This window comes from Odocoileus virginianus, chromosome 18 (genome assembly GCF_023699985.2).
Source record: "Odocoileus virginianus isolate 20LAN1187 ecotype Illinois chromosome 18, Ovbor_1.2, whole genome shotgun sequence".
In the NCBI taxonomy this organism is placed as follows: domain Eukaryota; kingdom Metazoa; phylum Chordata; class Mammalia; order Artiodactyla; family Cervidae; genus Odocoileus; species Odocoileus virginianus.
The window spans coordinates 47,718,322-47,746,212 of record NC_069691.1 but is presented as its reverse complement, the minus strand read 5'-3'; the positions used below and the strand labels follow the sequence as shown (position 1 = coordinate 47,746,212).

The 27,891-nt window shown below is 42.7% G+C and overlaps 1 protein-coding gene across 1 annotated transcript; it reads left to right on the top strand.

Annotated features, from left to right (window-relative positions):
- The first annotated feature begins 650 nt into the window (after positions 1-650).
- DEFB134 (defensin beta 134) lies at positions 651-4,557 on the top strand. Its single transcript, XM_020877201.2, has 2 exons — positions 651-861; positions 3,110-4,557. Exons 1-2 carry the CDS (start codon positions 804-806, stop codon positions 3,250-3,252), a joined length of 201 nt encoding a protein of 66 aa, XP_020732860.1. The 5' UTR covers positions 651-803; the 3' UTR covers positions 3,253-4,557.
- The last annotated feature ends 23,334 nt before the right edge of the window (positions 4,558-27,891 follow it).

The following is a 27,891-nucleotide window of genomic DNA, read 5'->3' as shown; positions in this document are numbered from 1 at the left end:
TTCAAAGAACTGACTCACTGGAAAAGACCCTGATGCTGGGAAAAATTGAAGGCAGGAGGAGAAGGGGACAACAGAGAATGAGATGATTGAATGCCATCACCGACTCAATGGACATGAGTTTGAGCATGCTTCGGGAGTTGGTGATGCACAGGGAAGCCTGGCATTCTGCAGTGCATGGGGTCGCAAAGAGTTGGATGCGTCTGAGCGACTGAATTGAACTGATATCACCATACAAAAGCAGAATACAAAAAAAAAAAAAAGCAGAATACATAAATACGGGTATATCATGTCTGTAACTATACAAGATAAAATATTAAACAAAAAACTAGACATAAAATCAACTTTCTTGAGAAACACACAGGTTGTGTCTGAAGAGGTGGGGCTCAAGTATAACATCTTTCCTTGTAATTCTCAATATTTTATGAATTTTCTAAAATTGCATTTCTGTTGTAACATAAAAGTCAAACAATTAACTTTATTTAAAATAAATAAAAAGAAAAGAAATTTTTTAAAAACAGGTCTCTGTTAGTCTTTTGGAAAACCCAGGTTTTCCAAGGGGGTGAGCAGTGCCTTTGCCAACAGCAAAAGCTGTCAAACAGGACAGGTCTGGCTGTTTTTCCCTTCATATAAGCATTGCCAGCTCAGCTGCCTCAGGGGAGGTCAGTGTAGCGTATCTACCTGGAGCAGATCATCCCCAGACCTGAGAGGTTTGTGCTGAATGGCATGCTCATCTTTCCCTCTCTGCTCTAGGACAGCGTGCATCAGACCCTGCCAGGAGCCTCCTCAACAAGAAAGTGCCAGTCATGAAGTCTCCCTTCACTGTGTTCGTGTTTCTCATCTTTTGGGATACAACACTAGCAGGTAAAATGGGAATCTTCCTGGGAGAATCCTTGTCTAGAAGAGCAATTGCACTATGCAAACCTATGAATATCCTCCCACCATAAACTCTTTAATTTTTGAAGTAGAAAAAGTATCAACCATCTTTGATGTCAGCAAGGCCTGACCTTGAATCTTGGCTCTCCAAACTGCAGCTGTACAGTCTGAGGCAAAAGTCTGTGCATCTCTGAAATGTAATTTCTTCATTTACCAAATGGAAATAATAATAACTTCAGAGTCTTGCAAGGATTAAATAAAATAATGTATAGAATATGCCTATACATATGTACAGTTCCTGACTTATGAGAGTTATCATTATATTTTTATTAGTAATACTACATTTTGTTTTGCTATGATTGTTGTATCTCTACTCAGGAACATGCCTAGGAATAGTAGTCAACACCAGCGAGTAGTAATAACATAATTTTTAAAGCTTTCTAATATACTCAAATTACTCACAGTTAACTTATTTGTAGATCCCTCAGGTACACAGGGAAACAGATCAGGAACTGCCTTTAATCCAAGAGATTTGATGTGACATGAGAAATGTCTCATTAGATGAGGTAGCCGCTGGAGAAACGTGAGGGAGAACACCACCTGGCCTCATACTCTAGTTTGACCACATCCATTACTGACTTTTTAAATCTCATCTTGAGAATTCTCTTCATTTAGTGTTACTGTTCACATCCATATGTTGAAGGGCCCTACTTAATTTCTCAATCTCTCATGTATTCTCTAGGCAGATGAACCAGATGTTCAGATCATGTGACTCAACAAGCTGGATTTAAGAATCTATAGAATCCAGACCTCTAGAAGCTCTACAGGCCATTACAATTCCACTATGGTTCATGGCAATGAATCCATGGGCTCTAGACAGTGAACAACTGCACAGAGTCTGCAATATTGCCTTCAGTGCTGTATACATGCCCATAGCTTATTATTTTCATAGGAACTTCTTGTTTCTTTATAGAGATCATTACACGTTTCACATATAGACCATTATACTTCACATCTTCTTAGGCATCCATCTTGCTAACCTAGTAACCCTGACCTCCTCCTTTTTTCCTGTGTATGTTAGCCACTTAGTCATGTCTGACTCTTTGCAACACCATGGACTACAGCCTGCCAGGCTCCTCTGTCCCTGGGATTTTCCAGGCAAGAATACTGGAGTGGGTTGCCATTCCCTTCTCCAGGGGCATCTTCCTGACCCAGAGATCGAACCTGGGTCTCCTGCATTGGCAGGAGAATTCTGTATGGTCTGAGCCACCAGGTAAGCTATAGACAAAATAAATGGGGTAAACGCTCACTCAAAATTTCCACAGATGGCCAAATTTTAGCATTCTTTCTCCTTTCAACACTCTCTTATATATGAAAAGAAACATTCATATTCTGATGATTCTGTAGAGTTACATGGCCACTAAACTGTAGGCCCAGCTCAAATACCTTAGGCTCCAATAATACATCCCATCCTCAGAATTGCTTCCATCCTCCTCTGAACTCACACCACCACTCCATGTTGCATATATCTCACTGGACTTGTCATATTTTCTTCTCATGCATCTTTTGTGCTTCCTTTTTTTCCAAGACCAAAAATTCTTGGTGGTATCATACTCAAATCCGTACCTAAACAGTACCTGGATTTATAAAAAACTGGCTTGAATGAACAAATAATTAAATATTTTGTTAATAACTACATACATTGGTAACTTGTTTATAGAATTTATTATTCAACCAATTTGGGCAAAGTTCCAAGTTATTAATTGTCTCAGTCAGTTCAGGCTACCATAGCAAAATATCATGCATGGCAAGACCTAAACAAAATTTATTTTCTCACAGTTCCAGAGGCTGGAAAGTCCACAGGCAACTGCAGACCAATTCAGTTTCTGATAAGAGTTACCTTCCTAGCTTGCAGACGGCCATCTTCTTTCTGTGTTTTCTGTCAAAAAGGCCACCAATTCTATTGCACCAAGCCCTCCCTCTTACAACCTCATCTAACTTTACTGTCACCTCTAAAGTCCCTGTCTCCAAGAACAGTCACATTGGGGATTATGGTTTCAATATATGAACCTGGGGAGGACACAGTTCAATCCATAGCTTTTTAAATTTTTTCAATTATAGTATCAGAGTATGAACAAGTCTCTTGGAATCCACTTTGACAAAAATGGAAAGACTAGTAATTGTATAGTACAGAAAGGTCTATAATGAATCATCTTTCCATTCATTTTCTTTCCAGGCTTGAATCCATTATCATCAGAATTATACAGAAGATGTTATAAAAATGGTACCTGCAGACTTGAGTGCTTTGGAAGTGAAATGTTAGTTGCCTACTGTATGTTTCAGCTGGAGTGCTGTCTCAAAGGAAACCCTGAGCCCTGACCTAAGAAGCCAGTAAATACCAATTAACTTAACAGAGAATTTAAACTGAACTCTGACACTGTGATGTGCCCACAGTTGTTGGTTTTCAGCTTTTTAATAAGCCATCAGAACATCGAAATCTTATAATCTTAGATTTGAAAAGCTGAGCTGATGTCTTCCTAAACACAGTTAAAGTTCTCATGAAAATAGGTTATAATATATTTTTTCTTGCTTCAAAGTGATATTCACACTCTCCTCAGTGCCTATTTTTATCTTTACTCATAGAAAGGTTGTCTACATTATTTATAGAGGCCCAAAAACTGTAGAAACATCTTTTTTACACCTAGGCTTTACCCTACCATACATTCAGTTCCCTGTTCACTTTTTCTTTGAGCCTCTCATCTGTAGAGGAACAGACCTGCTCCAGCCTCTAATGACTTTGTATATCTCTCACATGGACCACTTTGATTTCACTTAAGGCTGCAACGAGTCTTGACTGGGTCTGACCCTGCAGGTCTTGAAACACAAGGGCAAAAGCTATGTTACAATAGGCTGTAACAAAGCAGGTTCTCATCCACCTCCCTGGTTTCGAGAATGAAATCATGTGACTTTCCACCTCAACCCCCTTGGGTTCAGCTATCAGACCATTTGGCCATGGTTCAGAGTTGGCTTCTCCACAGCCGAGTGGCTCACCACCTCTGCCATCCACCATCTGGCCACTCTGGGGAAGCGCCACCCTGTGAGACTAACAGCTAACACACCTGCTGGTCTTGCTTTGCTGTGTATAAGTAATAAAATCTCCCACTAGAATTCATGGTTTTGTTTACCAGTGAACCTTACAAAAGTACGACAGGCAGGGACTTCCCTGGCAGTCCAGTGATTAACTCTGCGCTTCCACTGCAGGGGTTGATGGCTCAATTCCTGGTCAGGGAAATTAAGATCCCACATGCCCTGCAGTGCGGTCAAAAAAGAAAAAGAAAACAAAAGGAAAAAAAGTGTGACAAGCAAACCTAACAACTTCCATCAGGGTACTTACTGGTTGTCCCACTGACTACTGTGGTGCTGCTGGACATCTGCCTCACTGCTCAACATCACCAACCCGTGAACAGATGCACCAATGAGTTCTGCACATGCTGCTCGAGATAAGCAGTGCAGCGGTGGGAGGGGACAGATTCTGGGTGTGCAGCAACCGTCTTCAGCTTCACTGCTGACTTCAGCTCAGACTCTCTCATGATTCTGAGAGGACAGGGCTCTAACTGCCCAGAGTCAATCACTGACCTAGAATAGGACTGAGAAAACGGTGCCCAAGGCCTGGCCTGAATGACAGCTCTGATACTGAGAAAAGACAGAAAGAGAAGAGTGGTTGATATGAATAAAGGGTTGTAAGAGGTTCCACATTCCCAGACACTATCCAACCTTTGGTAAAATCCAGTGTTGGTGTCTTTAGCAGGGAAGATACTAAAAATCCTCTTCTCAGAGGCCCAAATTCTCCTGTGGAGTCATTAGGAAACAGGGGATTAAAAGGGATGGGATTAGACATGACCTGGAGCAATAACCATGGTTCAGTATTCAGAGTAAGGAAGGCATCCAGACAGGACCCAAGAAAACTCTCAGACTCTGAACGCAGGGGATCCTTATATGAGCACACTGACTCCTCTGGAAATGTCCTCAAAATACTCCACAATCCTTAGGCTTGCTTCACATTTTACTCTTTCACTTAAGATGTACATTCTTTATACACAGAGATAAACTGAAATGTGAAAATATCCCAGCCTGCTGACTATCTGAAGAGCCTCTCTTTTCAGCTGGATGAGGGGGCACTGTCAGAGACCCGTTAGAGAAGTGGTGTCCAAAGCAAGAGTGAGAACCTGTATCTCTCTTGATACTTAATGGCAAGAGACATTCATTCATCAAGAGTTGAATAAAGGTGATATTCTAGTTGTCAATGGCATTTTTTTTACAGAATAGAAATAACAATTCTAAAATTCATATGGCACCACGAAAGATCCCAGATAGTCAAAACAATGTTGAGAAAGAAGAGCAAAGGTAGAGGCATCATACTCCTTAGTTACAAACTATATTATAAAGCTACAGTAATCAAAACAGTATGGTACTGGCATAAAAACATACACATAGATCAATGGAACAGAAATAAGAACCCAGAAATAAACCTATGCATATATGATCAAGAACATAATCACTCCAGGTCATCTCTAATCCCATTCATTTTACATGAGCATCAAGAATACTCAGTGGGGAAAACGTAGTGAAATGCAATTAAAAAACACAATAAGATATCACTTCACACCCATTTGAATCAGCCATCCGATCAGGTGTGAAGTGGTATCTTTTTTATGACCAATATTCCATTGTGTGTGTGTGTGTGTGTGTGCATGTATATCACATCTTGTTTGTTTATATATATATCTATACACATATACATATACATACATACATATATATAAACTAAATATGCTTTGTATTTAGTGTGTGTGTATTTTGTGTGTGTGTGTGTATACACACAAATACAAACAGTGGAATATTACTTGGTCATAAAAAAGAATGCAATTTTGCCATCTGCAACAACATAGATGGACCTGGAAAGTATTATGCTAAGTAAAATAAATCAGCAAAGAAAGACAAATACTGTATAATATCACTTATATGTGGAATCTAAAAAACAAAACAAACCAATGAATATAACAGAAAAGAAACAGAGTCACAGATATGGAGAACATACTAGTAGCTATCAGCAGGGAGAAGGAAGGAAGGGCAAGTCAAGAGTAGGGGATTAAGAGGTACAAACAACTATGTGGAAAATAAATAAGCTATAAGAATATATTGTCCAACACAGCAAATATAGCCACTATCTTATAAATAACATTTATAAGAGTATAACATTTAAAAATTTTGAATCACTATGTTGTACACCTGAAACTCAGATAATATTGTACACCAACTATATTGCAATTAAAAATAATCACTAAAATAATTACTAAAAGATGTTTTTCATAAAGCAGTAAATTAAGCAAAGAGAGAAGAATTAAGATGAAAAGCAGTAATAAGCATGCAATACGTTAATTATTTACATTAGAGAATACAAATAAGGACTATTAAAAATAAAATGTATGTATGAGTAATTTAAAAGTATAAAAATAAGGTTAAAACATTAAACAACAACATGAAAAGGGAGAAGAAAATTACTATAAAAAAAATTCCACAGTCTTTGCATTATTGGAAGAACATAAAGATGGTGATTAATTTTAGAGACATTTTTTAAGATAGGTTTACTGATTTAAAATAGATCATTGCTATAAGAACAAAAACAGAATGTGTAACTTCCAAACCAAAGGAAGCACAAACCATACAAGCAAAAATCAATAGATCAATCAATAAAATGGTAAATAAAAAGTACAAAAAATACTTTTAAGATTGAATTTTTAATCTGACAATAACCTATTTATAAGAGTGACAACAACACCTAAAGACAAAGAAAGGAGGGATATAAAAGATGAAAAAAATATGTCAATTCTAGCAAAGACTGCTTACTGTATACCCCAGTATACTCTTCTCCCATTTTTCTTTAGTAATGAGCCAGAGAACAGGGTTCCTGAAGCCTTTCACTCTATAGATGAAGCTCAGCAGTCCATTCACTAATGAGCTTTATCATTCCATATCTCTTAGCAGACATAAATACTGAGGCCTGTAAAGTAGATGTGCACTGCTGGGCAGAAATACCTCCTGGTTTACAAAGATCAGGGCTCTGATATGTGTGTGACTGTGTCCTTTAGCTTTGTATTTTAACACTGTAAGAGTGGGTACCTACAACTGGTGGCTCAACGGTAAAGAATCTGCCTGCCAAAGCAGGAGGTATGAGTTTGATCTCTGGGTCAGAAAGATCTCCTGCAGAATGAAATGGCAACCCACTCCCATTCCCATTCTTGCCTGGGAAATCCCATGGTGAGAGCAGCCTGGTGGGCTACAGGCCAGAGTGTCAAAAAAGAGGTGGACATGACTAAGCATTTAAACAACAAGTTTAGACTTATTACATCTTCCCGTTTCTTATCATTAGTGTTGCTGCTGCTGCTGTCACTTCAGTTGTGTCCGACTCTGTGTGACCCCATAGACAGCAGCCCACCAGGCTTCCCCGTGTAAGTAAGTGTAAATTTTAGTCGCTCAGTCATGTCCAACTCTTTGCGATCCCATTGTTAGGTAGTTAGAACGGGAAAAAGAAATCCAAAATGGTGGTGGCTAAAAGACAAAGAAGGGAAAAGCCCGCAAAAATAGAACAAAGGAAGTTCCAAGGACCAGAGTGAGGACCTCAGGTAAAACAAACAGCCCTCCTGGCTAGCCCAGTTTACATATCGCAGGCTCAGGGAGGAGACAAATGTATAAAAGGAGCAAGTCTATAAGGATTGAGGCCTCTCTTCTCTAGTCTTTTGGTTGGCCCGCCCTCACTCCTCGAGTGAGGGTGTGCTATCCTTTGTTTTTCCTAATAAAACTGAGCTATAACGCTGCTCCATCCATTGCTTCAAATTTTCCCTGTGGCAAGACAGAAGTGAGGAAATTACATGCTCCCGCAACATCTACGGTACCATTTCTCGGATTTAACCTAGCTGAAACAACCTCAGTTTGGCCCCACAAGGCGGAGGTGAAACACAGCAGAAGTCCAACTCGGCGAAAGCTTCTGTGGCAGAAGCTGAACTCAAAGAAAACCCAGCGCAGTGCCAGTGACAAGAAGCCCAGCGTGCTGGCAAATGGGACAGCCAAAACTAACCCAGCAGAAAGCTCACGCGGCTCAGGCTCAGACTCCAGAAGGCCTCCAGTTAAAGTAAAAGAGGTCCTCGCTCCTATGACTGGAAAGACATAGGGCTAAAAAAATCTTAATTCCTTTACAATCTCTTGTTTCTTGTTTCCTCAAACCCCCTGTGAATAGGAGAGCGGCAGTGGGCGCAATTGAGGGACTCTGGAAAGGCTACTCCCCTGCATGTTCTGAAGGCTCCACTATCCTCTGCGCCCCAGTAGCTGTTGTCCAAGTGAGTGAGGGTTCTTCTGTCCTTAATCTTCTTTGTGCCAAGAATCAGGCCAATGAAAACTGTGAGCACAGGTCAGGTATTTAGCAGATTTTCTGGCAGGTTATGAAGGGGATTCCTCGGCATGTTTTTCCCACTGCTTTTTCCTCCCATCCTTCAACTCTTCCAGGACTTGAGCCCAGCCAAAACCCATGGTGTCTGGTTTCAAGACCTAATGAAGCTCAGGCTCTGATGTCTCATTGCAAAAATTCAGTTAGAGACACAGCAATAGGTAAGAGGTAGATTTGTTCAGATTCAGAGAGAAGCACATTCCACAGGGTGTGGGTCATCACAGAGGAGAGTACAGTGGCCATGGAATTGTCAGGCTGGGTGACTTCATATGCTAGTGAGTGGGAGGATCATTCCAACAATTAGGGAACCACCCATTCCTCCGTCTTTTGACAGTGCCTTGGAGCTGTCCTGGTGCCCCTGGGTATGCGTTTAGCTTGCAGATTGAGGATCAAGGTTTAGTTGAATCTGACTTGTCATCTTGGACCCATTTGATTTTTATCTGTTTATGTTATTCCCTTGGGCTATGTCATTCTCTCAAAGGTTGTGCCCTGCCCCTTCCCTCCCGTTTCATGCTCTTTTCCTGAGCCCTGTCTGGGCCCACAGTGTTGCCTTTACAATCTTCTTGGGGGACAACCAGAAAATAGCTGGCCCTGGGAGGGAAATACTGTATGATATCCAATCCCTCTAGATATTCAGGCCATCATCTTCCGTGTTTCCTAAACATGTGCAACAACAGCATCTCACAGTGAACCCGCTAGGGTGGGTGACAGGAACACAATGCCTGCTAGAAGTCCATCTGTTGGTGCATCATTTCAAGAGCAACTGGGCTTCCAGGGATAATGTTTGCCACTTTGGGAGTTAGCCCCGCGGGCTGATTGGGACCGAACCCTTACCACCTTTCTCCTAAAGTTACAAACATACCCCTGGATCAAATCTCCTTTCCACTTTTATGGAACATCTGGCCTATTGTCTCTTATCAATTTGTTAAGCCACTTACTAACTCCTACAAATAGGACCCTGCCCTCTTGTAGGCAACAGCGCTCCAGCCAGCCTATTATTAAAATGCCCCTAACAGAAGCAGAAGATATTAAGAAGAGGTGGCAAGAATACACAGAAGAACTGTACAAAAAAGATCTTCACGACCCAGATAATCACGATGGTGTGATCACTCACCTAGAGCCAGACATCCTGGAATGTGAAGTCAAGTGGGCCTTAGGAAGCTGAACAAAGCTAGAGGAAGTGATGGAATTCCAGTTGAGCTATTTCAAATCCTAAAATATGATGCTGTGAAAGTGCTGCACTCAATATGCCAGCAAATCTGGGAAACTCAGCAGTGGTCACAGGGCTGGAAAAGCTAAGTTTTCATTCCAATCTCAAAGAAAGGTAATGCAAGAGAATGCTCAAACTACTGCACAACCGCACTCATCTCACACACTCACAGAGTAATGCTCAAAATTCTCCAAGCCAGGCTTCAACAGTCTGTAAACTGTGAGCTTCCACATGTTCAAGCTGGTTTTAGATAAGGCAGAGGATCAGAGATCAAATTGCCAACATCTAATGAATTATTGAAAAAGCAAGAGAGTTCCAGAAAAACATCTATTTCTGCTTTATTGACTATGCCAAAGCCTTTGACTGTGTGGATCACCACAAACAGTGGAAAATTCTTCAAGAGATGGGAATACCAGACCACCTGATCTGCCTCTTGAGAAATCTGTATGAAAGTCAGGAAACAACAGTTAGAACTGGACATGGAACAACAGACTGGTTCCAAATCAGGAAAGGAGTACATCAAGGCTGTATATTGTCACCCTGCTTATTTAACTTATATGCAAAGTACATCATAAGAAACACTGGGCTGGATGAAGCACAAACTGGAATCAAGATTGCCGGGAGAAATATCAATAACCTCAGATATGCAGATGACACCACCCTTATGGCAGAAAGTGAAGAGGAACTAAAAAGCCTCTTGATGAAAGTGAAAGAGGAGAGTGAAAAAGTTGGCTTAAAGCTCAACATTCAGAAAACTAGGATCATGGCATCTGGTCCCATCACTTCATGGAAAATAGATGGGGAAACAGTGAGAGACTTTATTTTTTGGGGTTCTGAAATCACTGCAGATGGTATTTGCAGCCATGAAATTAAAAGAGGCTTGCTCCTTGTAAGAAAACTTATGACCAACCTAGACAGCTTATTAAAAAGCAGAGACAGTACTTTGCCAACCAAGGTCCATCTAGTCAAGGCTATGGTTTTTCCAGTAGTCATGTATGGATATGAGATTTGGACTATAAAGCTGAGTGCCAAAGAACTGATGCTTTTGAACTGTGGTTTGAGAGTCCCTTGGCCTGCAAGGAGATCCAACCAGTCCATCTAAAAGGAAATCAGCCCTGAATATTCATTGGAAGGACTGATGTTGAAGCTGAAACTCCAATACTTTGGCCACCTGATGTGAACAACTGACTCATTTGAAAAGACCCGGATGCTGGAGAAGATTGAAGGCAGGAGGAGGAGACTACAGAGGATGAGATGGTGGATGGCATCACTAACTCAGTGGACATGAATATGAGTAAGCTCCAGGAGTTGGTGATGGACAGGTAGGCCTGGTGTGCTGCAGTCCATGGGGTTGCAAAGTTAAACACAACTGAGCAACTGAACTGAACTGAATCCCCCTAACAGGACCGGATAACCCACTCCTTTGTCATTACTTCTCTTATTACCTAAAGTGGGTCTATGACAATGAAATGTTTACCATTGGAAACTCCCTAAACTGCTCTTATGGAGGAGTAGGGGAGGAAATCAGTGACTTACATTATCTCAGAGCAATAAGAGGATAAGGTTTATGACTGTTTCACCAGGTTCCCAGTCTCAGGGCACAGACTTGGATTTCTTTACATTATGATATCTATTCCCATCTGCAGTGGACAAACCAGCAATGAGTTAAGATTACAACCCCTTAATCCTGCCCAGCACTGGTCACACTGGAGAACTTGGGGACACTCAAATCCAGCCCAGGGGTCCCAGGAGGTCAACCTGCCTCCACCTGCCTCAGGATCTGGTCCCCTGGAGGTTGTCACACCTCAGCCTGCTGAGGGATCCACCAGTTCAGGCATCCCAGGAGGTCGATCTGCCTTGATCTGCCTAGGGATCTGGTTCTCAGGAGGTTGTCAAGCCTCAACCTGCTCAGGGATCCACCAGTCCAGGGGTCCCAGGAGATCAACATGCCTCAACCTTCCTAGGGACCCAATTCTCAGGAGGCTGATCTGCCTCAGCCTTCCCAGGGATTTGATCTCCAGAAGACTGTCACACCTCAGCCTGCCTGGGGATGTGCACCCTGACTCGGGGATGCCTGGCTCTCAGGTTGTAACAGTACTGGGTAAGATAGGCTTCAAAAAGACTCATCCCTAAGGAAGTCCACCCATGAAAATAGAAGGAAGCCTATTAGCTGTGGGACTGTGCCCAGTCTCAGCAATAACTCAGGAATCCAACGAGAACCCCACTGCCTTTTTGGAAAATCTAAAAGAGGCCCTCTAAAAGTTAACCAATCTGCACTTAGACTCTTAACAAGGGACAGGTAATTTTAAAGGACAAATTCCTCTTCCAGTATGCATCAGATATCAGGATAAATTTACAACAGCTACAGCAGCAGGACCCTGCTGCCTCTTTAGAGGAGATGGTCCAGATAGCCACCTTTTAAACAGAGAATGGGAGAGGAGGCCACAGCTCAGGAAAGGGAGAAAAGGAAAGAGACAAGGCATGCCCAGATGCTGGCCACCCTCCAGAGAAACCCTACGGCAAACCCCGAGTCCTTAAAGGACAAGGCCCAGGACAAATGCCTAATATGTAGACAGGCGGGGCAGTGGGCCAAAGAGTGTCCAAACCGTGACAAGTCTCCTAAAATGGCTTGCTACAAATGCTATCAGTTGGGATATTGGGTGGCACTCTGTCCTGGGGACCCAAGAGCCTCAAGGTCAAGTGCCAAGCCTTCCCTCACAATGGTTCAACAGGACTGAAGTAGCCCACTCCAGCCAGCCCACCTGTCACAGATAACCATCACAGGACTAGAGCCTGGATGTGGCAGGTAAATCCAAGAATTTCTTAGTTGACACAGGGGCTACCTACTCTGTCCTGACCTCCTGCTCCAGAACCTTCTCCCCACAAACCTGTACCATTTTGGGTGTTATAGGAAAAACAATTACAAAAAGATTCACTTGAGCACTTTGTTGCTGGGATGGACAAATTTTTTCCCACCAGTTTCTAGTGGTCCCTGATTGTCCTCCTCCCTTATTGGGAAGAAATCTCCCCCTGACTTTGAAACCTTGCAGCTATTGCAGTCCTGATTTAGAATATGCTTTAAAACTCTCTTTTGGGGGCCCACTATTTTTACCAGCCACCAAGTGAAACAACTTCTGAGTGGGAGAAGCCACTTATGGATGTCTGATCAAAGGATCCTCAGATATCAGCTAGTGCTGATGGAAAATCCAGGCCTGACTATATTCCCTTGTGAGGTTCTTAACCCAGCTACCTTCCTGCCTACCCCCGAGGGCTCTCTCCCCTTTCAATCTTGCCTATAAACTTTGGACCACTGCACAAAACCCCAGGAGGGACTGTCAGAAGATCCTCTGACCAATCCTGAGAAAATTTGGTACACTGATCGAAGCAGATTTGTCTTGGAGGAAAAAGTGGAGCTGGACATTCAGTAGTCTCCAATTTTGAGATCATAGAGGCTAAACCTTTGCCACCAGGTACTTCAATCCAATTAGCTGAGCTCACAGCCCTGACTCCAGCTTTGGAACTGGGAAAAGGAAAAACAGTAGCCATTTACACTGACTGCATGTATGCCTTTCCAGTGCTACATGCACATGTGGCTATTTGGAAAGAAAGAGGCCACTTGATCACCTGAGGGTCCCCAATCAAATATGGTGATCAAATCCTTAGGCTCTTGGAGGCAGTTCATCTGCCCACTAAGATTTCAATCCCCATTGTAAAAGACACCAAAAAGGGAGCATGTAAGTGGCAAAAGGGAACCAAGCAACTGATCAGGCAGCTTCTGAGCAGCATTACAGAACAATGACCTAATAGGGGTTCCTTAGTTCCACAGACAAATTAGCCAGAAACTCCTTCATATACTGAAGGTGAGACTCTTAAAGCTAAGAGTGAGGGCTTTCAAGAAGATCATGTTGGGTCGTTCCACAAGGAGGGACTCCTTTTTCTCCCTGGAATCTCCAATGGAAGTTGGTTAACTCCCTACATGCCACTACTCATTTAGGGGAAAAGCCCCTCCAAAGATTACTAGAAAGATCCTTCAGAGGAACAGGCCTCCAAATGACTATAAAGCAAGTAGTCTCCTTCCCACTTGCCAACTGAACAACCCCCAAAGAGCTTGAAGACCCCAGCTGGCCCAGCCCATCCAGTGACATGAGACCTAGCCAGGAGAGGACTGGCAGATGGACTTCACCCAGATGCCACCTTCTCAAGAGTATAAATACCTATTAGTCATAATACATTCATAGGATGGATTGAAGGCTTTCCCACCCAGACTGAGAAGGCTGGTGAGGTGAAGTCACTCAGTCATGTCTGACTCTTTGTGACCCCATGGACTGTAGCCTACCAGGCTCCATGGGATTCTCCAGGCAACAGTACTGGAGTGGGTTGCCATTTCCTTCTCCAGGAGATCTTCCCAACCCAGGGATTGAACCTGGGCCTCCCGCATTGTAGGCAGATGCTTTTCCATCTGAGCCACCAGAGAAGGCTGAGGAGGTGGTTAAAAAAAAAACTGCTCCATGAAATCATTCTGAGATTTGGCCTGCCCAGATCATTACAAAATGACAATGGGACATCATTTACTTCTAAGGTCACTGAAGGGGTCTCTAAAGCATTGGGTATTACTTATCATCTCCATTGTGTCTGGAGGCCTCAGTCATCAGAAAAAGTAGAAAGAACCAATCAACTCTTAAAACTAGCAATTAAAAAGATAACCCAGAAGACCTCCCCAGGATGGAAGAAGGCTTTACCAGTAGCTCTCCTCTGCACCTATTGCCCCTAAGGAACAGGTTGGTCTTTGTTCTTATGAGATGCTATATGGGAGACCTTTTGTTTATGTCAATGACCTCTTCCTAGATCCAGAAGCTCAGACCCTCTGGTCTTATATCATGGTCATTGGACAATTCCAATAAGATATATGCTTGTGGAGTGTCAACCAGGACCCAAAAGATTCTAAAGGGCCACCACTATATCTTCCAGGGACTCAAGTCCTAATTAAAGTCTGGAAAGATGGGCCCCCAAACACTCAACTCCAGCCCACATGGAAGGGCCCCTACCCTGTAATACTTTCTACCCCCACAGCAGTCAAGGTACCAGGACATGACTCCTGGATTCACTACTCATGAATCAAGCCATGGAAGAAAACAGAAGAGGATACTCAATACACCTATGAACCCCAGGAAGATCTCAGATACCTATTCAGGACTACAAATGGGTGTCATTCTAATGAACACCCCCAAAATCAAGTTTCTTGGGATAAGATTTCTCAGGACAGCACAGCTTGGCAGGGGTTGCACTCCTAAATAGACAGGAGCTAGATCTCCTGATCCCTGAACAAGGAGGGACCTGACCCATCTTGGATGAGACGTGTTGTTTCTGGGTAAATACCTCCAGCTAAGTTAAAGAAAGTCTCACAGTCCTCAAGAAAAACATTCAGATGCTACAGGATCTAAAAAAACGAGCTGGAGAGGTCTTGGGGTGGCTACAGTCTCTTTGGGGGATCCTTCTCCTAGTGAGGGGGAATTTGGAGTTGCCTAATGCCCCTACTAATCCTTGTTATCACCATACTGATGCTGCTTATGATTGTTCCATGTATTATCAATTGTCTAACCCATTTTGTCTCTGCCCAGGTCAACAGGCTACAACATGCAGTGCCAGCTTAACAAGAATATATAAAACTACAGCTGACCACAGAAAATATCACTCACCCTTGATGGACACCACTATAAAGACTCAAGGCTTGAGATTAGCAAGAGGGGGAGGCCCAATGCCCCTCACCATCCCAGTTCAGCAGGAAGTAGCCAGAGAGATTGCAATGTCCCTATTCCCCAAGAATTGGGCCTCCCATCTCTTGAGGGGGGGAGGTTAGGTAGAATAGGAAAAAGGAGTCCAAAATGGCGGTGGCTAAAAGACAAAGAAGGGAAAAGCCTGCAAAAATAGAACAAAGGAAGTTCTGAGGACCAGAGTGAAGATCTCAGGTAAAACAAACAGCCCTCCTGGCTAGCCCAGTTTACATAGGGCAGGATCGGGGGGAGGAGACAAATGTATAAAAGGAGGAAGCCTAGAAGTATTGAGGCCTCTCTTCTCTTGTCTTTTGGGTCAACCTGCCCTCACTCCTTGATGGTGTACTATCCTCTGTTTTTCCTAATAAAACTGAGCTATAACACTGCTCCATCCATCACTTCAAATTCTTGCTGCAGCAAGACAGAACTGAGGAAATTACACACTCCCCCCACACCACAGACTGTAGCCCGCTAGGCTCCTCTGTCCATGAAATTCTCCAGGCAAGAATACTGGAGTGTGTTGCCATTTCCTTCTCTGGGGCTCTTGTATAGGAAATTAGAATTGGATGCCTCAAGTCCAACGAAGCCCCTAGGGCAGTTCATTATCAGAGTGTTCCTCTCCTTTGTAAAGCACTTCTGACTGCCAGATTAATTGTAGGCCATTCAGGGGCCATTGCTCTTCTGATCTTAACATACCTAATATGCACCCCAAAGAGCTTTCCTTCAGGATAGCTGGAATAATTTCCCATTTTGATAAGCTTTATAATACCAAAACACAAAAGACCCTGAAAAATTCCAACAAAAACACCACAAACAGATTCCAGCATCAGAGCATGTAGACAAACTGATTCCCTGATAGGGTAAAATTTACCCTATAAAACAAATGAGTTAAATCCAACTAGGCTACCCACCCCCACAAGAACCAGTTAGCTCCCAAATGAACTGTTTCCGATGTAGTGACATTCTTTTCTTTTTTGCCTATAAACACTGTTATATTTTTTGGTTTCCTCTTTTTGCTAATGTTCACATAGCTTGACTAGCTTTCTATTAAGTATAATTTGCCTGTGGTGACAGTTATGATCTGGTATAATGTAAATAATGAGAAACCCTGAACTAAAAGTGTTAAATAAGATGGAATTTTATTCTCTCTCATATAAAGAGACCTAGAAGGAAGCTGAAATGGTTACCATATAGAGTAGTGGGAAAAATACTAAAAACCTTCATATCTCTGATCCCACCAGCAAATCATGTTCAGCTTAGCCTAGGATGAGACCATCTGCATCACACAGTACCAAACTGCTGGACACCATGAGGAGTCTTTCTGTCTTTAAAAGACAGATACAAGGTTTAGACATGTACTCCAACTACGAGATAAGCTTCAACATAAACATTATTTCAACTTTAGGAAGTATGTATTAGGACACAAACCAAGGAAAAACAATGTAAGACAAGCAGACTTCAAACTCATATCAATAAAAAGCATCGTTCTCTGGCTGACCCCTTACCAGTGTAATCATGGTCATAAAATACTCCAACCATGTTCATCCTCCAGCAGTGCAGGAGGAGCTCAAAGTACCCCAGGCTGCAACCCAGCTGACATAGAATATTTCAACCCCATGATGACTGTTTCTCATAAAGCAATATATTGTGAGATATGCTTTGCAAATAAATCAGATGAGACTGGTTTATGTGTATCTGGTCCCCAGGGAATTGGTAAGCTTTGGGAGAGTGGAAAACCAAGAGATGGACCCTGGATTACACAAACACACAAGTGTAATGAGTACCCCTCATTACAAGTAACAAGATGGTGGAGTAGAAGGACATGCACTCATCTTCTCCTGTAAAAACTCCAAAATTACAACTCGCTGCTGAACAACCATCGACAGGAGAATGTTGGATCCCACCAAAAAAAGATAACCCACTTCCAAAGACAAAGGAGAAGCCCCAGCAAGATGGTAAGAGGGGCAAAATTGTATTTAGAATCAAACCCCATACCCACGAGACACACTTGGAGGGTTCAAAGAAAACCTTGTGTGCACCAGGAGACTCCACAGTGGCTGAGCCAGACCTGCCTTTGAGTGTTTCAGTGTCTGATTCAGAGGTATGCATCATCAGTAGCTGACCACAGAGGCAGGGGCTCTGGGTGCAACAGACCCGGGTGTGGCATAGGCCCTCTTAGAAGAAGTCACTAATTAATCCCACAATAGAGCTCCCAGAACTTACACAAGACTGGGGAAACAGACTCTTAGAGAGCACAAACAAAATCTTGTGTGCACCAGAACCCAAAAGAAAGGAACAGTGACCCCACAAGACACTTACCCAGACTTGCCTGTGAGAGTCCAGGAGGCTCTGGCGGAGGCGTGGGTCAGCAGTGGCCTGCTGCAGGGTCAGGGGCACTGAGTGCAGCAGTGCATGCATGGGACCTTTTGAAGAAAGTCACCATTATCCTCATTACCTCCACCATAGTTTGGTCAAACAACAGGGAGAGACAGCCCCACCCAGCAACAGAAAACTGGATTAAAGATTTACTGAGCTGGCCCTGCCCATCAGAACAAGACCCAGTTTCCCCCTCAGTCACTCTCTCCCATCAAGAAGCTTCCATAAGCCTCTTATCCTTATCTAGCAGACAGAATGAACACTGCAATCAAAGAAAACTACTCAAACTGATTACATGGACCACAGCGTTGTCTAATTTAATGAAACTATGAGCCATGCCATGAAGATGACCCAAGATGGACGGGTCATGGTGGAGAGTTCTGGCAAAATGTGGTCCACTGGAGAAGAGAACAACAAACCACTTCAGTATGCTTGCCTTGAGAACCCCATGAACAGTATGAAAAGGCAAAAAGATAGGACACTGAAAGATGAACTCCCCAGGTCTGTAGGTGCCCAATATGCTACTGCAGAAGAGTGGAGAAACAACTCCAGAAAGAATGAAGAGATGGAGCCAAAGCAAAAACAACACCCAGTTGTGGATGTGACTGGCAATGGAAGTAAAGTCCAGTGCTATAAAGAGCGATATTACATATGAATCTGGAATGTTAGGTCCATGAATCAAGGCAAATTGGAAGTCGTCAAACAGGAGATGGCAAGAGTGAACATCGACATTTTAGGAATCAGTGAACTAAAAAAGACTGGAATGGGTGAATTTACTCAGGTGACCATTATATATACTACTATGGGCAAGAGTCCCTTAAAAGAAATGGAGTAGCCCTCATAGTCAACAAAGGAGTCTGAAATGAAGTTCTTGGATGCAATCTCGAAAATGACAGAATGATCTCTGTTCATTTCCAAGGCAAATATCACAGTAATACAAGTCTATGCCCCAACCACTAATGCCAAAGAAACTGAAGCTGAACGATTCTATGAAGACCTACAAGACCTTCTAGAAGTAACACCCAAAATAGATGTCCTTTTCATTATAGGGGACTGGAATGCAAAAGTAGAAAGTCAAGAGATACCTGAAGGAACAGGGAAATTTCACCAAGGAGTACAAAACGAAGCAGGGCAAAGGCTAACAGAATTTTGCCAACAGAATGCACTGGTCATAGCAAACACTTTCTTCCACAACACAAGAGAAGACTCTATGCATGGACATCACCAGATGGTCAATACCAAAATCAGATTGATTATATTCTTTGCAGCCAAAGATGGAGAAGCACTATACAGTCAGCAAAAACAAGACCCAGAGCTGACTGTGGCTCAGTTCAAGAACTCCTTATTGACAAATTCAGACTTACATTGAAGAAAGTAGGGAAAACCACTAGACCATTCAGGTATGACCTATGTCAAATCCCTTACAATTATACAGTGGAAGTGACAAATAGATACAAGGGATTGGATCTAATAGACAGAGTACCTGAAGAACTATGGACAGAGGTTCATGACATTGTACAGGAGGCAGTGATCAAGACCATCCTCAAGGAAAAAGAAATGCAAAAGGGCAAAATGGTTGTCTGAGGAGGCCTTACAAATAGCTGAGAAAAGAAGAGAAGCTAAAGGCAAAGGAGAAAAGGAAAGATATACCCATCTGAATGCAGCGTTCCAAAGAATACCAAGAAGATATAAGAAAGCCTTCCTCAGTGACCAATGCAAAGAAATAGAAGAAAACAACAGAATGGGAAAGACTAGAGATCTCTTCAAGAAAATTAGAGATACCAAGGGAACATTTCATGCAAAGATAGGCTCAATAAAGGACAGAATGGTATGGACCTAACAGAAGCAGAAGATATTAAGAAGAAGTGGCAAGAATGCACAGAGAACCATACAAAAAAAGATAACCCAGATAACCACGATGGTGTGATCACTCACCTAGAGTCAAGACATCCTAGAATGCAAAGTCAAGTGGGCCTTAGGAAGCATCATTACAAATAAAGTTAGAGGAGGTGATGGAATTCCAGTTGAGCTATTTCAAATCCTAAAAGATGATGCTGTGAAGGTGCTGCACTCAATATGCCAGCAAATTTGGAACACTCACCAGTGGCCACAGGATGGGAAAAGGTCAGTTTTCTTTCTAAACCCAAAGAAAGGCAATGCCAAAGAATGCTCAAACTATCACACAATTGCACTCATCTCACACGCTAGTAAAGCAAAGCTCAAAATTCTCCAAGCCAGGTTTCAAAGGTATGTGAACTGTGAACTTCCACATGTTCAGGCTGGTTTTAGAAAAGGCAGAGGAACCAGAGATCAAATTGCCAACATCCACTGGATCATTGAAAAAGCAAGAGAGTTCTAGAAAAACATCTGCTTTGCTGAACACACCAAACCCTTTGATTGTGTGGATCACAACAAAATATGGAAAATTCTTCAAGAGATGGGAATACTAGACCACCTTAACTGCTTCCTGAGAAATCTGTATGCAGGTCAGGAAGCAACAGTTAGAACTGGACATGGAACAACAGACTGGTTCCAAATAGGGAAAGGAGTACATCAAGGCTGTATATTGTCACCCTGCTTATTTAACTTATATGCAGAGAACATCATGCAAAATGTTGGGCTAGATGAAACACAAGCTGGAATCAAGACTGCCGAGAGAAATATCAATAACCTCAGATACGCAGATGATACCACCCTTATGGCAGAAAGCAAAGAGCTAAAAAGTCTTTTGATGAAATTGAAAGAGGAGAGTAAAAAAGTTGGCTTAAAACTCAACATTCAGAAAACCAAGATCATGGCATCTGGTCCCATCACTTCATGCAAAATAGATGGGGAAACAATGGAAACAGTGAGAGAATTTATTTTGGGGGGCTCCAAAATCACTGCAGATGGTCTTTGCAGCTGTGAAATTAAAAAAGGCTTGCTCCTTGGAAGAAAACTTATGACCAACCTAGACAGCATATTAAAAAGAAGAGATATTACCTGGCCGACAAAGGTCCATCTAATCAAAGTTATGGTTTTTCCAGTAGTCATGTATGGATGTGAGAGTTGGACCATAAAGAAAGTTGAGCACTGAAGAATTGATGCTTTTGAATTATGGTGTTGGAGAAGTCCCTTGGCCTGCAAGGAGATCCAACAAGTCCATCCTAAAGGAAATCAGTCCTGAATATTCATTGGAAGGACTGATGCTGAAGCTGAAACTCCAATACTTTGGCCACCTGATGTGAACAACTGACCCACTGGAAAAGATTCTAATGCTGGGAATGATTGAAGGCAGGAGGAGAAGGGGACCAAAGAGGATGAGATGGCTGGATGGCATCCCTGACTCAATGGACATGAGCTTGAGCAAGCTCCAGATGTTGGTGTTGGATAGGGAACCCTGGCATCATGGTGTTGCAGAGTCGAATATGCTTGAGCAACTGAACTGAACTTAATGAGTACCCCAGAGCACTGGGGTGATCACTCTTCTTCAGATACTGACATTACCTCTCCCTTCAACACCTGCATAGGCTTCGCCTGTACAATATGACTTTCCTGTTAACAGTTCTACAGTGGCCACTACCTGCTTAAGCAATATTCCACTGTAAGGGATAAGCCAACAGATGTGGTGCCTAAAGAGCTGACTGAACAGTTGAAAAAAATCTTCTAATTTCCTTATCTTATTTATCTTCCCTGACATCCACCCCACACAGAACTTCTCAATGGGTCCATTCAAAGGCAAGTCAGACATCATCACTTCCTCACTCTGACAGTAGTGGCTCTATAACACCTAGTCTCCATTTGTTAAAATATCACTCATGGTGGGGAGGGACAAATTGGGAATTGTGATTAACATATACATGCTGCTATACAGAAAATAATAAACAATGACCTATTGTATACCCCACGCCCAAGGTTAGAGAAACCCAAGTAAGACGGTAGGTGTTGTGAGAAGGCATCAGAGGGAAGGAGCACTGAAACCATATTCACAGGAAACTAGCCAATCTGATCACATTGACCACAGTCTTGTCTAACTCAATGAAACTAAGCCATGCCATGTGGGGCCACCCAAGACGGACGGGTCATGGTGGAGAGGTCTGACAGAATGTGGTCCACTGGAGAAGGGAATGGCAAACCACTTCAGTATTCTTGCCTTGAGAACTCCATGAACGGTATGAGAAGGCAAAATGATAGGATACTGAAAGAGGAACTCCCCAGGTCTGTAGGTGCCCAATATGCTACTGGAGGTCAGTGGAGAAATAACTCCAGAAAGAATGAAAGGATGGAGCCAAAGCAAAAACAACACTTAGTTGTGGATGTGACTGGTGATGGAAGCAAGGTCTGATGCTGTAAAGAGCAATATTGCATAGGAACCTGGAATGTTAGGTCCATGAATCAAGGCAAATTGGAAGTGGTCAAACAGGAGATGGCAAGAGTGAATGTCGACAGTCTAGGAATCAGCGAACTAAAGTGGACTGGAATGGGTGAATTTAACTCAAATGACCATTACATCTACTACTGTGGGCAGGAATCCCTTAGAAAAAATGGAGTAGCCATCATGGTCAACAAAAGAGTCCGAAATGCAGGACATGGATGCAATCTCAAAAATGACAGAATGATCTCTGTTTGTTTCCAAGGCAAACCATTCAATATCACAGTAATCCAAGCCTATGCCCCAACCAGTAATGCTGAAGAAACTGAAGTTGAACGGTTCTATGAAGACTTACAAGACCTTTTAGAACTAACACCCAAAAAAGACATCTTTTTCATTATAGAGGACTAGAATGCAAGAGTAGGAAGTCAAGAAACACCTGGAGTAACAGGAAAATTTGGCCTTGGAGTATAGAATGAAGCAGGGCAAAGGCTAATAGAGTTTTGCCAAGAGAACACACTGGTCATAGCAAACACCCTCTTCCAACAAAACAAGAGAAGACTCTACACAGGGACATCACCAGATGGTCAACACCAAAATCAGATTGATTATATTCTCTGCGACCAAAGATGGAGAAGCTCTATACAGTCAGCAAAAACAAGACTGGGAGCCGACTGTGGCTCAGATAATGAACTCCTTACTGCCAAATTCAGACTTACATTGAAGAAAGTAGGGAAAACCACTAGACCATTCAGGTATGACCTAAATCAAATCCCTTATGACTATACAGTGGAAGTGAGAAATAGATTTAAGGGACTAGATCTGATAGACAGAGTGCCTGATGAACTATGGACGGAGGTTAGCGATATTGTACAGGAGACAGGGATCAAAACCATCCCCATGGAAAAGAAATGCAAAAGGGCAAAATGGTTGTCTGAGGAGGCCTTACAAATAGCTGAGAAAAGAAGAGAAGCAAAAAGCAAAGGAGAAAAGGAAAGATATACCCATCTGAATGCAGAGTTCCAAAGAATACCAAGAAGAGATAAGAAAGCCTTCCTCAGTGATCGATGCAAAGAAATAGAGGAAAACAACAGAATGGGAAAGACTAGAGATCTCTTCAAGAAAATTAGAGATACCAAGGGAACATTTTATGCAAAGATGGGTTCAATAAAGGACAGAAATGGTAGGGACCTCACAGAAGCAGAAGATATTAAGAAGAGGTGGCAAGAATACACAGAAGAACTGTACAAAAAAGATCTTCACAACCCAGATAACCACGATGGTGTGATCACTCACCTAGAGCCAGACATCCTGGAATGTGAAGTCAAGTGGGCCTTAGAAAGCATCACTACAACAAAACTAGTGGAGGTAATGGAATTCCAGTTGAGCTATTTCAAATCCTCAAAGATAATGCTGTGAAAGTGCTGCACTCAATATGACAGCAAATTTGGAAAACCCAGCAGTGGCCACAAGACTCGAAAAGGTCAGTTTTCATTCCAATCCCAAAGAAAGGGAATGCCAAAGAATGCTCAAACTACTGCACAATTGCACTCATCTCACACACTAGTAAAGTAATGCCCAAAATTCTCCAAGCCAGGCTTCAGCAATACGTGAACTGTGAACTTCCAGATGTTCAAGTTGGTTTTAGAAAAGGCAGAGGAACCAGAGGTCAAATTGCCAACATCCACTGGATCATTGAAAAAGCAAGAGAGTTCCAGAAAAACATCTATTTCTGCTTTATTGACTATGCCAAAGCCTTTGACTGTGTGGATCACAATAAACTGTGGAAAATTCTGAAAGAGATGAGAATACCAGACCACTTGACCCACCTCTTGAGAAACCTATATGCAGGTCAGGAAGCAACAGTTAAAACTGGACATGGACCAACAAACTGATTCCAAATAGGAAAAGGAGTACGTCAAGGCTATCTATTGTCACCCTGCTTATTTAACTTATATGCAGAGTACATCATGAGAAATGCTGAGTTGGAAGAAGCACAAGCTGGAGTCAAGATTGCCAGGAGAAATATCAATAAACTCAGATATGCAGATGACACCACCCTTATGGCAGAAAGTGAAGAGGAACTAAAAAGCCTCTTGATGAAAGTGAAAGAGGAGAGTGAAAAAGTTGGCTTAATGGCTGATTCATGTCAATGTATGGCAAAAACCACTACAATATTGTAAAGTAATTAGCCTCCAACTAATAAAAACAAATGAAAAAAAAAAAGAAAAGTTGGCTTAAAGCTCAACATTCAGAAAACTAAGATCATGGCATCTGGTCCTATCACTTCATGGGAAATAGATGGGGAAAGAGTGGAAGCAGTGTCAGACTTTACTTTGGGGGGCTCCAAAATCACTGCAGATGGTGATTGCGGCCATGAAATTAAAAGACGCTTACTCCTTGGAAGGAAAGTTATGACCAACCTGTATAGCATATTTAAAAGTAGAGACATTACTTTGCCAACAAGGCTATGGCTATTTTCCAGTGGTCATGTATGGATAGCTGAGCACCAAAGAATTGATGCTTTTGAACTGTGGTGTTGGAGAAGACTCTTGAGAGTTCCTTGGACTGCAAGGAGATCCAACCAGTCCATCTTAAAGGAGATCAGTCCTGGGTGTTCATTGGAAGGACTGATGCTGAAGCTGAAACTCCAATACTTTGGCCACCTCATGTGAAGAGTTGACTCATTGGAAAAGACCCTGATGCTGGAAAAGATTGAGGGCAGGAGGAGAAGGGGACGACAGAGGATGAGATGGCTGGATGGCATCACCGACTCAATGGGCATGAGTTTGAGTAAACTCTGGGAGTTGGTGATGGACAGGGAGGCCTGGCATGCTGCGATTCATGGGGTCATAAGAGTTGGACACGACTGAGTGAACTGAACTGAACTGAACTGATTGTATAGCACAGAGAATTATATCCAATATCTTCTAATAACCTATAATGAAAAAGAATCTGAAAAGAACAGATATACAGATAGAGATACATTTAGGTATAACTGAATCACTTTTCTGTATACCCAAAACACTGTAAATCAAATATACTTCAATGAAAAATAAAATTAAATAAATTAATAAAATTTCACTCATGGCCCTTTGTAACTTGGCTCTACCTCCGTCTCCAGCCTCATCTGTAACCACATCCCACCTTTCAGTGACACCTAAATATGTGTTCATAACTGCACACACCAGACTTTTCTATACCTCTGTGCCCTGATCTGTGGATCTATTGATTTTTCCTAGAGCCCTCTTTCCTGGATAATTTCTACTTACCCTGAAAGATTCATCTCCTCCTAGAAGCCTTCCCTGCTTCTCTCAAAGCTCAATTTGGTGCCCCCAAGTTTCCATAGTATCCTGTACATAATTCCTGTTCACAACTTTTACCTCTTTATATGAAAATTATAACCTATGGCCCATGCAACTGGGAGGGCAGGAATCTTCTCTATGTCCCTGGAACTCAGCAAAGGGCCTGGCATAAAGCGCCACTAATGTTGGCCACCCTGAACTGAACTGGACTGAACCTTCCTGCTCTCTGGAGCTCTCCATTTCCATGCCCCATGCTACATTTCCCCTCCACGCTCACAGTGATCATGGCCCTTCTGTATTTTCCCCACATTGGGTCTGTAACTCACTTCTTACAGACACGAGTCTGAGTAAGGGCAGGGTGGGCTGCTGATCTGCTCAGAGTTATGAGTAAGGCTGAGGATTTGTCACACACCAGGCCCATGACCAGTGCTGTAGAACTGCCTTTCTCACAGCCCGCACAGAAATCCATGGAGATAAGGACAGCCCTGTTGGCTACAAGTGTGCTGGGAATTCAAGGACCAGGAAGAGACTCAAATGCCCAAAGGAAAAAAGTCATGTTCTATACACAATCTGTCTGAAGCTAAGGAAGAAGGCAAACCAGCCCAGGGGACTTCTGGGCATCTGGCCAGTGGCAGAGGGCATCTGATCTGGAAAGAAAGCCCTGAGAACATTCTTCCTTGTGTGTGGCCAGGGACTGGTTCCAAGCCAACGTCTCCTCACAGAATGTCCTAAGACTCCAAACATAATCGAATCTTGCTAAAGGCATAATGGATTCACCTGATTACACAGTCTCTTCCAGGCAGAAGTGTCTCTTGATTGCTTGCGACAACCAGACCCCACTTTCCTCTCTGAACTTCTCCAGGTCCAAACAGGGATTTCTTTAGTATCCTCAAGTCATGGTTATATGTAATCAGCTTGCTAAATTTTTTTTCCTACATGGGTTTGGACTTATGTTTTGATCTGAAGTTCTTGCTCAGAGTTTGCAAGCTGTTAGACACAGTGAAACTATGATCTTAATCCTCACTTAAGTCCCACCCCAAATACAGTAAGAGGAACCTGGTGAAAGAGCGGAGGGTTCTGGGTCATGCCCCAGAAGACCCAAGATTTAGGTCAAGTTTCCCAGTGATCAGAGAAGCTGCTGCACTCACACCCTTTGTTCCTCTGGTCTGAAGTCTGCCAGTTGCTCAGGAGATGGCAGCAATGTTCTCCTACCCTCTGATTTCCATGGATTCTCCCATCAGCTCTATATGGCAGAATGGACCACAATGAACCCCAATATCCACCCCAGCTTGAAACAAGGCTCTTCCCATCTTCTGCTGGGAAGTTCTAGGATCAGAAACATGTCCCTTCATCAGACCTGAAAGGCTTCCTCCTTTCATTGACCTTGATCTTCCATTTGACAGTGTGCTTCCACCTAAGGGGATGGGCGTATGTTAAGCTGGGCCATGGAAGTATGCCTCAGGCCTTCCCCAGGACTGACATCTCCTCAGATTTCCTAGGGATGAGGTGGACATGGGAACAAAGACCCTATAGCAGGACTGGTCTAGACAAATGCACCTTTAAACCTTGTGATCCTGTGGTCTGTTGTGAGACCTTGAGTTCCTGGTTGGAACGTGGGGCACTAGCCCTCGGTATTCCCGAGTTCCCAAGCCTCACAGATTAACCACAGAAGAGAAGGTATAACAGATCTGGGTCCACTGCTATCTTCCAGGATTGGTGTGATGGGGAGACCTTATTTTAATCCCAGGGGTTTTCATATAGGAAACAGAATCTCTTCCAACTTGATTCTGGGTAAAGTATTTATTATAACTTGAATATCCTGAGTATTATGCAGTCCACGAAGGTAAGTGTACAGCGGACTGTGCATCACAAAAGAGAACATTCCAACAATCAAGGCTGTAGCAACATAACGATTCTGTTTTGAAAGAGGGACAAAATTCTTTGGGGAGACTGAGCAAAGCAGTACCCTCAGAAGACATGCCTGGGAAAAAAATATTTTTCGAACATCCACCCCTGACCCTCATCTAAATTTTTTCCAATCAAAAAATGCTCTGTGTGCCTGCCTAAACAACCAGATTTTCAGTTACTCCATCAGGGGCGGGGAAGTGGAGACCTCGGAGCCACCTTGCAGAGACACTCAATTTCTACAAGTCTCAATGAAAACCCATAGGGCACTAGGGAAGTGCCAGCCTGCCAAAGTCTCTCCTGCTGTCTTCCCATCCCTCTCCCCTCACTATTCTTTTCACTCATAACATTATATAGATGTGTCCAAGTCAATTTCCATTCACTTTTGTCTCTTCTCCTGATACAAAGAGGAAGAAAAGAACAATCACCAAGAACCCACAGTCCCTATATTTTCTGTGTGTCATCTCCATTTGTCCCACAACAACGTATAAAGAGGTACATTGATTCTCACCTTACAGATGAAGACCCCAAAATTCTGACACATTAAGTGACTTACCCAATATCACATACCTCAGAAGTAGCAGAGCACAGAGGCCAAC